Source organism: Passer domesticus, chromosome 5 (assembly GCF_036417665.1).
Source record: "Passer domesticus isolate bPasDom1 chromosome 5, bPasDom1.hap1, whole genome shotgun sequence".
NCBI lineage: Eukaryota > Metazoa > Chordata > Aves > Passeriformes > Passeridae > Passer > Passer domesticus.
This window is the reverse complement of record NC_087478.1, coordinates 36,766,266-36,781,740: the sequence shown is the minus strand read 5'-3', so window position 1 is coordinate 36,781,740 and position 15,475 is coordinate 36,766,266. Positions and strand designations below refer to the sequence as shown.

Genomic DNA, 15,475 nt, shown 5'->3' with positions numbered 1-15,475 from the left:
TTTCTGTTTGCCTAAAAGATGAATAGTAAATATGTAAAGATTTAACACTGTCCTCTGAAATTTATTTTATTTATAATTTTTCAAACTCCATAGTGCAAACTATCCTGAAACAATTATCTTTTTTTTTTTTTTAATAAAAGGATTCTTATTTATTTTGCCTACATTTTCCTGTTTTTTTAGATGGTTCTTGTTCCTTGATAACCTGGCTCAGATTTTCAAATAAAAATCCTATAAAACCAGATGTGAGACACTTAAATTGGATTAGTATTCCTAGGATTTATCTTAAGCTTTTATCTCAGCTTCTCCTTGCAAACACCAGGAACAAAACCCACAAAGCTGCTACTCAAATACAAGAAGGTGGTTTCTCAGAAACTGGTAGCAGAAATAGGAGAATTTCCTTGCAGCACTGAGACAGCAAATATCACATTGTTCAGTTCTCCCTTGTAGCAGAGTTATGGCTAGTTAAAGGAAAGGAGCATTTGTCAAGGAAATAGTTATGGTTACCTCAATAAGCATTAGTCAAACCCACTACAGACTGAGAACCAAAATTACATGTGGCATTGCTGACCAGCTACCTTTAGTATTTATTGCCTTTGTGCTGACTTGGACCAAATAGCTGCATTAAGTCCAAGAATCTGACAAAACATCACCAAGGCAGCAATCCAAAATTAATAAACTATCTATCATCAATTTTCTGTGATGTAGGCTGTTCTTACTGCCCACACTGGAAAGCTGCAGAAATTGATTCAGAGTTATTGGGGCTCACTTACCACTACTCTACAATTCAGTGGCTTGCTGGAATCACACACACACACACACACACACACAAAAGCCTGGTCGTCTTAAAGTTTCCAACATTTCCAATCCAACAGATGCACTTCAAAAGAAAACATCTGGATAATTTTATTGAAAATAAGCTGTTTAGGGAAAGATGTTGAAAATCTTGTTAGGATATTAAGTTTCAAAATTTATCTGGAATTAAATTGTTGTTGTGAACACTTATTATTTTTAATACACAAAATTATATTTCCTACATGATTTTGCATTGAATTTATCCATTTGATATTAATCCATTTCTCAAGAGTATGGCTGGTATCATTAATTTAAATGACTAGAAAGAAAGATGTACTAAAGGAGGGATCATACATTTCTTTCCGTACTGAATAAAGGAAAAAGATTTGTAAAATAGAGCAATTCAGTTTCTTACTATGCATCAGAACGTTTGGGTTATAAGTGGAAGACTGAGTCAAGTCTTCTCATGAAGGGGAATGATTTTAACTCAAAGAGGAAAAAGAATAATTCTTCAGTCTTAAAAAACATGCTGATTTCTCTTTCAATAACTTTGATGTATAGAGAAAGACTCCATTTTAGGAAAATCATTCTAAAAACCCTTGAAAGACAACTCCTTCCACTAAGGAACTATCACTGGGTGACAGGCTGTCACTTCACTGCAATGCTCTACTAGAATTTATTTTATTTAAAATTAAGAGAAAAAAAGTCTTAAATTTTTCAAAACAGTTATGTTTTATCTTAATATAACACAAAAGCTAGATGTCTAGCAATGTGGTAGTTGACAGAGATAAGGGCTTCCAGATGGTGTTTCATGAATCATGAAGATTATACACCTTTGCTGATCTCAGGCTTCTCAGAAAGCATTACATGTCCTCCAGTCTCGCCAGAAGCAGACCACTTACTGAATTTTGTCTACTTTAGTATTTAAATCAGTAAATAAATATCTTAGAGAAATCTAGGCTTAAACAATGAAGTACCTTTATACTTCATATCTTGTTGCTCAAGTTCACAATGCTATTAAAATTTTGTGTACATTTCCAGTTTGAATCAAAAATTTCAGCTTTTATGTCCTGGATATCAGTATGAATCTGTTCACTGATAAACTCTCAGAAGATATAGAATACATAACTTAGTGTTTTCTGGCTCTGTAGTTTCTTTTCCATAAACTGTCTGAAATCCTATCCATTTGAAATACTCTAATTTGACTTTCAAATCAGTAATACCCAGTGTCTGATCAAAAACTGTTGGGTATTTAAACATAAAAACCACTAGCTTCTACCAGTAAGATTTGTTTCTAGAAAAAGCACTTTCAGGAATGACAAACACCTGTTTTAACAGTTATTGTATTTCCCAGGGCAATGCAATTATTTCCAACACCACACATGTATTTAAACTGCAGTAAAGCAATTTTTGCGTTTATGAATTTACATTCACAGCAGTTGATAGGGCTAGCAGCCATTTTACATTCTGTTCTGCATTATGAAACATGCTAGAGTGTAATACATTCAAAAGGAATAAAAGGGAAAATTTAGCACATCAGAAATTAAGGCTAATGCACATAGGTAAGAGATTAAAAGTTTACTGTTTATTAAGGTAAATTTAATTAGGTAAATCTGGTTTTAAAATCTTCAAATAATGTATTTCAGATTGTTTTAGATTATTCAGTCCACTAAGCAGGTTTGAATTACAAGTATATTGTATTCTTTTGCAAGAAAAACTTCTATAGAATTCATTGAGGGTTCCACTCTAAATTTACACATCTGATCCTGCTTAAATTGTTATGACAGTCTTTTGTTTACAAAGGAAATCTTTGAAGATTTAATATTTTAACAATTAGATGCAGATGAGATTAGTGCTGTAACATCAAAAGAAAACAAACTCCTAGCATATTGCTGCACCAAACATTTCCCTGCGTGGAGCTGAGGTTGTCCCAAGGGGCTCAGGAGGGCCAAGAAGCCTCCACAACAGCATTTGGAGAACAGATTGATGAGGGAGGCTTGTCTTTTTCTCTCTCCACCAAAAGAAGACTCAGAGGTGACATCATTAAGATTTATAAGTAAAATGTTGATATAAGCAAATGGAGGGATTTTTTTTTTTTCAAAAGGGAAGGTTAACACATGCTGAGCTCTGCACAGGGTATTCTATGTGCTGGCTGGCAGGTTGTCAGCCACGTGGTATTCTTCCAGCTTTCCCTTCATGCTCTCTCCCTTTGAACTCACTCTTTAGCCAGCCTACAGTGTTCAAAGTCTATTTCTCTGTCAAAGAAAATAAAAGGCTCCCATATTTTTGAACCTGCACACCTTTAGAAACATCCCTTTCATTTTATTTATCACAGATAACCCATAACCATTTTTCATCTGGATTCCTGCCATCTTTAGCCACTAATGATAAAATTACCTTGCAATGCAATTTCAGTTCCAAAATGTATTCAACATCACTGCTTTCCTGGAGGCCCAGCACAGAGCAGCACTGTTTTGCTCCAATAGCAGCAGATTGCAAAGGAAAGAGTCAAAACCTTTCAGTTTTCCTCTTGTGCACTGTAAGCAGCCCTATAGGCTGGGCAGCAAAGTGCACTCGCACTTTAAACGTTTAGTACAGGTGCACAAAACAACAGTATATTTAACCCCTTTCTCATGACATCTCATGAGTGTAAAAAGCCCATCCTGATGGGACTCTCCATTTTTACCTATTTCTCATTGTTCTAGAGATCAGCTGAAGTTGCCAAATTCATATTTTATTTGAAATAAACTTACACCTAATAAATACATGGCAAAGGATTTTTATAGAGTTACAAATTAATTGCTTTCCATTAAAGGGTTAATTGGAATGTTCTTATAATTCATATTTTTATTTTGACAAGCAGGCAATATCTCAGTCTGGAATGCAACTATTATAAAAGCAGTTCTTTAAAAAATGACTTAACCAAGAAAGAAGTATCTCTCAGGCAATTTGGAACAAAAGACAGCTTAGCAATCATGAGCTGCTTTATCTCCAGTAATAAATAATAAAAATCCATATTTTTATTTGGATTTTATGAGGCGTCTGTATAAAATACCATGTGCTTTTTAACGTTAGAACTGTAATATCAATTGCAACTATTTTATTACAAATTTCAATATGATTTTTTAAAAAATAGCCATGCAGGAGAACAAAATGACAACATTTGTTTCCTCCAGCTATCAAATTAATCAAGACATTTTAAAGAAATTAATTTGTTTCTTGACTCCAGGAGCAAGTAGGTATCACATGGGAGATTCAAGTTCTTGAATTTTATATTTAAGCCTGGGGTATTTTGGTTAATGATTTAAATCCTACTACCCATGTTTTATGCTAACACAAAGAGGCAGTACAGTAGTCTTTGCTGGTAACAGTGAAGTACAGTGGTGGACCAAAATGCTGCTGCTGCTGCTGAAACTGTAAGCTGAGCCTTAGAAAGCTTTTATTAAATAGATTGATACTCTCTTCAGAAGTAGACTGCAATCAAAATAAACCATCTACACTTTGCTTGAAGTCAAGAATTAGAAATCTGTTAATAAAAGATAAAGTCCTGCTTCACTTAAAATGGCTTTAAATTATTAAACCAAATTTCACAATAAGCAGAAAAGCCAACATACTGCATGTCATTAATACCTAGCTCCACACCATCCACTTTTGAAACATACATTTATGAAAATATTATACATGTCATCTGTAAAGAGCCAGCCTTTGGCTAAATAAACCTGCAGCAAACCATACGCTCAGCTCATTTAGCATGGCATGAGAATGCATTTGTCTTGTATCCCTGCAAAAATTTAAATACTTCTTTCTAATAATTCCTTTTTAATCTAAACTGAATCTAGCTGTCCCTCTTTCTTCCAGTAATAAAAATTTCAAAAAGAGAAAACTTAATTTGTCATTTGCAGCCTGGTCTTGTTTTAAGATAAAGATCTGCCATTCACATTTGCCTTTTCTGAGTATGATTTTCTTATGTAAGCTGGGTGAAAAAAATGTGTCTGCAGACATGATGTTGCAGGATCCTGACAGTTTAATATACTAATGACAGCATGCTAACAATGCAATTTGTTTATGTCACTGATATGCATATGGTATCTGAACCTAAAACCACACAGCTGGTAAATGTTTCCATGTTTTGTTTGTGGTTCTGTGGGCAATTGCAGTAGATGTTTAAAGCAAGTAAGGAAGGGTCAACTTCACAAAATTAGATCAAAGTCCAGTTGCTTTGCCTATTTTATGTTGCTCAAATCCTGACTTTTGAAAGCATGACCAGAAACAAATCATACTAATTCAAATAACATTCTTTCTAAATTAATAATGCTGTACAAAATTGTATCACTGAAAAATTTATTTTTCATTATGCTTTTGAAAATAAGGAATTCATCCTCAAAGAATTCTGAATACTTAACAACATAATGAGCCAAAACTCCAGGAGTGCTCCTTTTGACACAATTATTCTGCCCTTCATGCATGGATACACACATATTTATGCTTTAGGTACTTAAATTTAGCATCCATACTTTGCAGAAACAATAAAAGCCAAGATACACACTGAAATAGATACTTCTAACTAGTAACTTTCTTGATAGTCTAGCAGATGCCAAGATAAGGAAAGATTTACACCAGAGACTATGAAAATGCAGGATCATTTGAGAATAATAAAAAAGTAAATGGTGGGAAATGTTAACAGCAACAGCTGTGAAAAGAAATTAGAGAAGATTAAAAGTAGAGAAGAGAACAATAATAGTAAAAACTCTTTAAAATTTAAATTGCTTCACAAGAGTGATTCTATAATTACGGCTTCTATAGGTATTGGAATAGTAATTGCAAAAAAAGTGAGGTTTTTTTCACACGTTTTTCCAACATCCTAAGAATTTATTAATACTATAAAATCACAACCAAGAAAATGATAGCAGATCACACAACTGTATGAACCATGCTGACTTTAAGACCTACAATGACTTTTTTAGATTGTGAACAGAGTAAGTCACAGGCATACTGAGTGGTGAAGCCAGATGCAAAGACATTGGAAGCCTCCCTACACAGGGAAGTTTTACAGCAAAACTCAGTTTTGCCCAAGAAAGCCTTAGACAGCGAGAAGAAGGCATTTCCATTTCTGTGTTTTATTATTTATTATTTCATATTTGTGGGATGGATATTTGTATTTATTGCCATAGACACAGGAACCCAGTGTTGGAGAGACCAGGAATGCTGGCAGACAAAGGAAAGGCTTGATAGCTGAATGTGTGCACACAGTGAATAGTTCAATACTGTGGCATATATATTTCCTTTATCCATAGTAAATCCTGCTCTGCAACCAGAAGCAGCAAACTGAACAGGTAATAGTTGCAACTTGGCAGAAAAATGGTCACATTAATACCAAACTGCAGAGACACACAGCAGAAAACACAGTATTAGTATAGTGATGAAACAAACATCACACAGACTCATCTGGACAGAAAAGCAAAAGGTATGCTCCTCCATTAAGCAACATCCCAACTGGGTAAATTCCAAACAACAGCAGAAATTTTAATGTGCTTCTAGAACTGTACAGTATGAGAACAGAAATTGTATTCTATTTGGATTTCAAGTTACTGTTCATGATGTCTCAGCCTTCTCTGATATGACCAACCCTATGAAATAGAGCTCCCAGTTCAATGCATATTAAACTCTAGAAAAGTTCCTTTTTCAAACACACAGTATTCTAACTCAAGGCTCATCTACTCAGACAAACACCAGAAGAAGACTTATAGTCATTCATGCAGGATGTTAGCTAATAAACTACAGGCAAAATCTGGAATTATTTTATTATAATTAATAATGTATTATGGTGATTATGGTTTGGCTGAGAACAACCAGGCCAGCCTCAGCTAGTCTAAGATAACTGCCAAAACTTCTACACATGTGGCAGATGGTGGAAGCCTTTGGGAGACTCCTTATGCATAAGAACTCTGAATTACAGGGGCTCAGATTCAATGCAAGAGCAAAGTAGCTGAAGTGGACTATGATAGAAGCACACTAAGCAGCATAAACTTTAAAGCTTTGGGTTTCATCCAAAAAAAAGGTGAGAGAAAGAATACTGCATTCAAGGGATGCAGTGAGGGGAAAGGGATTGTACAACCTGTGCTGACTCATGAAGGTGAAGAAAGCTGTGACTTATGACACACTGCACTAAGTTCTGCATGTATAGGGAGTGGAAGGACAATGTTTGAACTCAGTGGAGCTATATCCCCTTTTAATAGGGCTTACTTTAAACTTCCTTAACAGTCTTCATGAACATCACAGGGTGGTTTGGAAACGTTACAACCTACATTGCAACAAACCTTATTCTTCCGAAGAACCTAATTCATTCTCTGTGCTTATATCTAATCTCCTTTGGCTCATCTTTGAAAAAACCTTTGAAATCCAAGAATTCTCAAATACTCCCTCTACAAGTCCCAGAAGGCAAATGCTAGAGTGTAGAGGAAGTACACAGGACAATAAATGAAATGTAATTCAATATCACTGAGAACTCTCTTAGCTATATCCCATGTTATACCCGATAAAGAAAATCTACCTTCCACTCTGATTAATTTCTCATGGTAACTGAAACAAGGTAAATTGGAAGGAATAGGCATTTAATTAAACAAAATAGTGTCCAATTAAAAAAAACCAAAACCAAAACAAAACCACCCAAACAAAACACCCACAAACAAATGAAAAATCAACACTTAATGAAACAACTGTTGACATCTGATGCTGCCAGTGTCCTTTCAGCCTTTACAATTCCTTCACCAGAAGAAGCAAGTTTGCTGTACTACTTTCTGTACCAATGTGCTTTATGCAAGCAGTGCTTTATGCAAGCAACACTTAAGCCTTGGCTTATGTTGACTTTGTGAATTTTACTTTTATGAAGTTCAAAGAGTAATTCAATGTTATTATGGGGATGAACTCTCTCAGGCTACGTTTCCAATGTGGAGATCCTTCAATCGATTGCTTTTTGGAAAGATGTAGGGATACAGGTGCTCTCTGAAACAATTTAGTGTCATCACACTGGGGACCTTCCTGTCCTTTTACACAATCCAGGAAATGAGAATCAGTCTGAAAGTATAAATTTACCAGAAATGGCATTACCCTTAGAGATATCAGTCCACATCTCTAAAGAATATTGTACTGCCAGCTCACAAGGAGAAAAAGTTTTAAAATATAAGCAGAAGATATAACTCAAGTTGTCAGAAAAAGCCCAGGTTGAATTTTCATGAACATGGGACTGCTGTCAGCAAAAGTTGCTGCCTCTAGTAATGGGCAAAATACCAAAACTTCTCTCCCACTTGCTAATGTAAATCAGATATTTGCAGCATGTAATTTATTTTCTGCTGAAAAAAGATGCCAGCAGAGTCCTTTACAACAGAAAGGAAAGGGCAGATCATGCCAATTATGAAAAAGGCTTATAGTAATGATACCACAGAGAAAATGCATGTGTCCTTCACATATCTACAGGGATGACCGTGAGGAAAATAATCCTCTTTCACAGACGTTTATCATCCCAGTGGAAAGGCATACCTTGAAGCTGTGACACAAACCCTGTTATTTTTTGTTTAGAGTAGACAAAAAATGTTGCAAAAGGCTATGTGAGATCAGATGAAATCTTAGGTACTCACACTGTTGTGAAGGAACGAAGCTTACCCTGCTGAAGTCTCAGCAATCTCTATTGATTTTTTTCCCTGATTTCACATCATAAATGTGGCGCACATTCTTGAAGATCATCATAAATAATTTTTTTCTACCCACCACAGTTTTTTTTTGCAACCAGTTGTGGTAAGCATGTGTTTTATTATCATCAGAACTCATAAAATTATTTACATTTTACACTTCCTAAACAACTTTTGCTTTTTCAAGGAATAACATGCACTTATATGTAAAAAACCTCCTCCTGTGTCCACGAAGAATGATTAAGTTTGTAAAAGTAATGTACTGAAAGGTCAGGAAATACCAGAATTTGTCTGAATAGCCATAACTTAAACACCTTATGCCTGAACATTATGAAAAACCTTTCAATTAAATATTAACATAGCATGTTCCATGAAGACTCGTTTAGAAGGTCTAGAAGAAGATAGGAATCCACTTTTCTTTCTTTGTGTAAGGGAAAGTAGCCATTACTTTTAGTTCTATTTCACATTTGTAGATGATAGACTCTGAAAAATATGTATGAACCTGCACACTGCACAGAACAAGCAAATACCTACATTAAGACAAATAAGCACAAATAAGCACAAATAAGCATCCAGTATTTGAGTGGCATCTAGAACTTGAGGAATGCTAAGAAAAAATTTAAAATCCCTTATTTTGCACCTTTTTTTTTTTCCTCAGGGGAAATCTGCGTGGTTTGAAACCCGGGTGTGAATACTGCATGGTGGGAAGAGCTCTATTAACTTCACTCCCAAGGGAAAAAAAAAGACATACAAAAACGTGGGCACTAGTGACATTCTCTAATTGCATGACTGCCAGCCTTTAAATTTTCCACCTTCTCTCTCACTTTGAGCATAAGGTTCTTGTTCTCACATATGGAGCTCCACAAAAGTCCCTCCTGCCCACATCTCGTTTCTTCCTTCTGTTTCTGCCTGAGTTCTATCCAAATTATTTTCTTAAACGCCTACTGTACACTTTCTCTGGTCTTTGCATCATGTCAATGCTCGCATTCCAAAGAACCTATCCGTGTTCATTTGAATTTCTATCTAAAATAGGATTTTTCTGCAAGGTCAACAAATGCTCTGATATCAGCTAAAGCAACCTTCTTTTTTAAGTAACTGGTTTCCTAGATGAAAATTATGTCCCTGTATCCCGATGCATTGCTCACACTGTTTGACCAATGCAGACTATTCCTGACTTAGGTCACAGGCATATTTTAATCAGAAAATGTGAAAAGTACAAATTATTTTATACCTAGATAAATATCCTAGAACTTCTTCAACTAATTTGCCAGGTTTATAAAACCAGAACCACTCCATGAACCTTTCCCCGCTTTGCCCCCTTTGTGATTGAATACATTTTTTTTCCCCTAGAAGAAACTTTATTTTAAAACAAGGGCACTCAAATTGACCTCATAATATTTTAGACTGCCAAATTTCACAGCTGTTCCTTATCTCTATGATGGTCTGACCAAAACCTCAGAGCTGACAGCTCCAAGTTCTGCAAAAGCTGGGTTATGCATTTTTATTTCTCAGATGTGGATAAAAGCCACCAATATAAACGTACTTTAAGCTTAAGGAAAAGGAACAGAGCATGTTTTTTATGCTGACACCCATATATAAGGGCAGGATGGAGTTGTTTGTTTTTTCATGCTGTACAAACAATGGGACTGAACCCCAATTCTCACTACTTGCCGGTACTGCCTTCTTCAGATACTTGCAAAGGGCAAAACAGATGGACAAGATCATTGCTCTAGTTCCAGCCAAATTCAAATGTATGTTTTGAACCATGTCACCAGGCACACACAACTGTCAGCTGCCTAGAGACCATGTGAATTTTCCCTCTGCTCATCAACTGATAAGGTGACCTGTAAAAATCATGTCCCATTTCAGAAGTTTAAACCTAGTAAGGCCTGGGCTTCTTAATATTTTCTCTTACATCTACAACAAAAAGATCTTCCCGAGTCTTGTTCCCATGTGAGAAATTCACCTTTTTCCCCCACTCATTGTGGTATTTGCTATTTTGGGTGCTCAGAAAACTCACAACCTCAGAAGCTTGCTTCCAATTCCTTATATTATATTTTAGCAAGTGCGAAGAATACAAAATATTAATAGAGCTCAGACAGGTTTTTACTTAGCAAAGCACTGTTACCTGTCAGCATCCACAGTCACGTCATGAACCCCTCTCTGGATGACGTCTCGAGAGGCAGCAAGGTCTGGTATTCGGTTCAGACTTCTTGTATATAGGTTGAGTCCTCCATCTGTCATGTACCTGAAAATAAATTTGGGGTCAATCAGTGGGAAATGCAGCCATCTGGCAATGTGCTGCACTTTAAAGTTAATGGTCTGTGAAATTCCAATGTTTAAGGTACAGGTTGTCTCATTAGATGGTGAACTTATACCAAATATTCCCACTTTATGTGCCCAGCACAGGGAGATTGGGTATCTGCCTGTTTTCTGGGATCATTTGCCTTTTTTTGTGATGGCTTACAGGCCAACCTCTTTTACTAAAATATTTTTAGACTGAAGCCCTCAAGTATGTTCAAAAGCACATTTTAAATACTGTGGTTTTGCCAAAAAATAGCACCAGGTGCAACAAAAATCACTCCAGCTTAAAAATAAAAATAAAAATTAGTTGTATGTTTCCAAATGGGAACAGAGATTAGAACCCCAAATTCATTGTCCCTGTTGGAATGCAATTATTCAGATATGAAAGAGATATTCACTGAACACCTTACAATGATACTTAAGAATATTTTTAATGTGTGTTCCCTTTACTTCTCACCACTTCACATGATAATGCATGTCTAATGAATGAAACAGTGAGTATAGTGCTGTTTACTCACTAGAAAGCCATTAAAACTTTATGAATTAAAAGTACCAGCAATAATTTCAGGAATGTCTTCCTACAGTTTGGCTGTCTCTCTGAGATGTCATGGCTCTTACAATGGAGCAGCATCATCAGCATGTCTTACTCACAGGACCTCTCCAAAGTTACCAAAAGACCTTTTGTTAAACTGTCCTTCCTCTTAGGCTCTTGTTCTCTTTCCCATTTGTATTTTCTGATAACTTTAACTTACCAACAAAGTTAGCATAAATTTATTTTTGAAGGACCATGCACATACATGTATGGCACTGACCATAGAAGCACACATATTCAGAAAAAAACTCTGTACCTCACTGAACCTATTCAAAATACTGAAATAGGTGTAGTCCCAATGTTAGGATGATGGCTAAAATGATCTCCCAGAGCTTATTCATGATTCAGTCTTCAATACAAGCTCTCCTTGTCCCATGAAATGGTGCCACATAAATGCACCTTTCAGTCTAAGCATGTGTGCAAGCACACATGCATTGCTGCTACTCCAACTGTTCTGTTGGCCCTCTCCCTGTGGATCCTTCTGGGAGCAGATTTAATTGAAATCATCTGTGACAGAGACCTGAGGGCCCATTCAGCAGTCTGGGAGCACCTTCCTCTCCCTCCATCCCCGTGGCTGGGGGTGGCTGAGCAGGTGCAGGTCTTGAGAGCAAAGCTGCAGCAGTGGAGCCCTGCGTGGTAGTGCCAGCCTGAGAAGGTATCATGTCCTGGGTGGCAGTATGGGTGAAGGTTACCTCAACTGCATTAAAATACAAAGAGTTCCTTGGATTATTTCCAACAAAACTCTGAGACGTTTAATGCATGGGTGAGATTTGGCCAGCAGTTTGGCAAAGTGTTTCTGAAACCTTGGTATCCAGAGTTTGGAGAAGGTGACTTCACATTTGTTTGCAAAGGTAAATTAACAGTCACATTTACATATTATATTCATCTTTTATTAAATACAAAATTCAGACTTTTTTGACAGATTATTTAGTTAGCTGTGAATTATCCAATAGATTCCATGGCTCTAGAATTGCATATTAAATTTAGCTATGGCTTGAATGCAATCCAGACTATATGCATTTTTTTTCCTGTATAAGTAAGGATAGACTTGACAAGTGCAACAGGCCTTCCTCATACTAATTTCTAATTACTGCTGCATTCTTTTCCCCAAGTGTTTAAACTAATTAAACTGATAATGGAAGAGGCATAGAGGAGATAAGACTTTACATGCCTCAGTAAATCCTGAAATTTCAGAGCTTATCAACTTGTTTTTAACATTTACTGCACCTAAAAATGTTAACTGAGCACAGAGCAACTTACTATCTATTGAGTTGTCCTTTTTACAGATGCAAAGAAAAGTCACATAAGATGACTATATTCACCCTTTAATGTGATAAACTAATTAATACAACTCATGAGGCACTGCAAAGGATTCCCTTTTTTAAAATTTTAAATAAAACCATGCATCTGTTGAAGACAGCATTAATATTTCCTTTATTATAAGAGGTCCTCAGACATTAAAGTATCATATTTTCCATATGTATTTCCCTTTTGAAGCACATATAAATATGGCCTCCTACTTGACAGTCAATAATGATGTGTTGTGGACAATGTTGTCAGCAGTGCTCTATACACAGATCACTGAAAAAGCAGACCAGGGAGATACAGGAATATGCTTTCTTTAAAATGATGCTTTTTCTAGAGATCTGTCTTTGGATGGTGCTTGAGATGAGACACTACTCTAGACAGAGCTTCGATCACAGACTTAGATTTCCCTTCAGGAATGTATCATATTCAATTTTATCCCCCACTATTCTCTAATCACAGCTATGCTTCAAACTAAGAGATTAGATTGACAGCAAGAATTCTAAAATAATAGAGTGAAGCAGTGTGGTGTGATATGACCAGTTACTCCATGGAACTTCTATTTAACATACTGTTACATCAGTCAGCAAGCAGCCTTGAGATGCCAACAGCAGCAGTGAATAGTAATTTAAGTATGAGCAAAACTGTAACATGGCTGCTCTTTTTCAATGATGTTCTAGGAGCTCTAACATGCACAGGACTGAAGTGACTTGTGCTCCTAGAATATAAGAATTGAATTTGAAACACAGGGAAGAATGTAGCACCACAAATTGCAGTACCCCAATTGCCTGAGCAAACAAAAATAAAAATTGTGATTCTTCCTCCTGGATACACTAAGAGTAACTGGTCTAGTCTTTAATGAAAAGATATTGCTGGTGCTCAAATGATCTGCACAGGTGAAAACCTGTAATAAAGGCCCATTACAATGACTATGCTAGACAGTATCAGAAAGTCAGTGTTGTCAACAACTGCTTTTCATCAGCTGCATCCAATGCCATACATACCATCTCAAACAAAACATAAAAATACCAAAAGAAGACTTATCCCAGGGAAAGCAATGCAAAACAATATCTCACGGGACACCTAGAATTTTTCAGTAGGTAATATTGGAACTCAAAGTTCACAGCAAAGTAATTTTGATGTTAAAGCAGAAGAACAGAATTTGAAGGCAGTTGAGAGTATCACTGGCAGATTAGAGGTTTATTCTTTTATATGTATATGTTGTAAATTTTCCAACTATAATGCAACTTCTACTTGTGTGCCAAAATTTTTACAAAAATCCTTCTACTCCTACCAAGTTGCATTAGTTGCAACTCCTAGTGTTGCATTAGTTCAAATGGGGAAAAAGTGCTGCTCACCCACTGTTGATGTCATCAGTCCTCAGGCTTTTCCCAAGAATGTCCCCATCACTCATGTAGCCACCGACATCAGCTTCAGAGGATATGTCCAAATCACCAGTTCCCTTCTCACTCATGTCAATCTGTGAGATATTTCCAAGGCGAGAAACAGCAGCTCGGCGGAGCGGGGTGGTGTACATGAACCGAGAAGGGTCTGTGTGTATGAAGCGACTTGCACTGCTGCGAGGATAACCAGCACCCAAGGATGGAGCATCTCCTGCCTGCAGCCGGGGACTGGCCTGCCCCAGCCTCCAAGTCACAGGGGTCGAACGGCTGGATAAGCTTGGTATGCTTCTCCCATTCACCTCAGTTGTCACAGTGCTGTCAAAAGTTGTCTCCAATGTGCTGCCAAACAGAATGGAGAAGTCAGTGAACTGTGCTTTCTATGTTCCTGAGAAATCAAGAAAAGTGAAGGCTGGAGGTAAGTATATTTGTTTTTAAAAATTCTCTGTTTATGTGCTTTCACCATACGCACACATATGCTTGTGTATGCCCTCAGAACTGAGGCCAGTCCTGTTTAGTGTCTTTACAAATGACCTGGATGAGGGGATTGAGTGCCCCCTCAGTCACTTTGTTGATGACAGAAATCTGGGCAAGCGTGTTGATCTGCTGGAGGGCAGGAAGGCTCTGCAGAGGGGTCTGGACAGGCTGGATCAATAGGCTGGGGCCAATTGTTTGAGGTTCAACAAGGCCAAGAACCAGGTCCTACACTTGGGTCTCAAAACCCCACACAGTGCTACAGGCTGGGGAGAGAGTGGCTGGAAAGCAGCCCAGCAAAAAAAGAGCTTGGGGTGCTGGTGACAGTGGCTGAACATGAGCCAGCGTGTGCCCAGGTGGCCAAGAAGGCCAATGGCATCCTGGCCTGAATCAGCAACAGTGTGGCCACCAGGAGCAGGAAAATTGTTATCTCCCTCTGCTCAGCACTGGTGAGGCTACACCTCAAATCCTGTGTCCAGTTCTGTTCTCCTCAGTACAAGAAAGACACTGAGGTGCTAGGACATGTCCAGAGAAGGGCAATGGAGCTGCTGAAGAGTCTGGAGCACAAGTCTGATGAGGAGTGGCTCAGGGAGTGGCCTGGAGTAAAGGAGGTCAGGGGTGACCGTCTCACTCTCTACAAGTGCCTGAAAGGAGGTTGCAGTCAGATGAGGATTGGCATCTTCCCCCAGATAACAAGTGATAGGACAAGAGGAAACAGCCTCAAGTTGTAACAGAGGAAGATTAGAGTAGATATGAGGAAAAGTTACTTCACGAATAGGGTTGCCAAGCAGCGGAACAGGCTGCCCAGGGAAGAGGTGGAGTCACCATTCTGGAAGTATCTACAAGACTTGTAGATGCAGCACTTTGGGACAGGGTTTATTGATGGATTTGGCAGTGCTGGGCTAATAGTTGGACCTGCTGAT

General features: G+C 37.5%; 1 protein-coding gene across 17 annotated transcripts in view; it reads right to left on the bottom strand.

Annotated features, from left to right (window-relative positions):
• NAV3 (neuron navigator 3) overlaps positions 1–15,475 on the bottom strand; it is a 503,615-nt gene that overhangs the window by 91,823 nt on the left and 396,317 nt on the right. For all 17 annotated transcript variants that reach the window (XM_064419581.1, XM_064419580.1, XM_064419582.1 and 14 more), the window contains 2 exons: positions 14,037–14,420; positions 10,606–10,725 (listed from right to left, as the gene is read on the bottom strand). In XM_064419581.1, the coding sequence (XP_064275651.1) occupies positions 10,606–10,725; positions 14,037–14,420 (504 nt within the window). The remainder of the gene's footprint in view (positions 1–10,605; positions 10,726–14,036; positions 14,421–15,475) is intronic.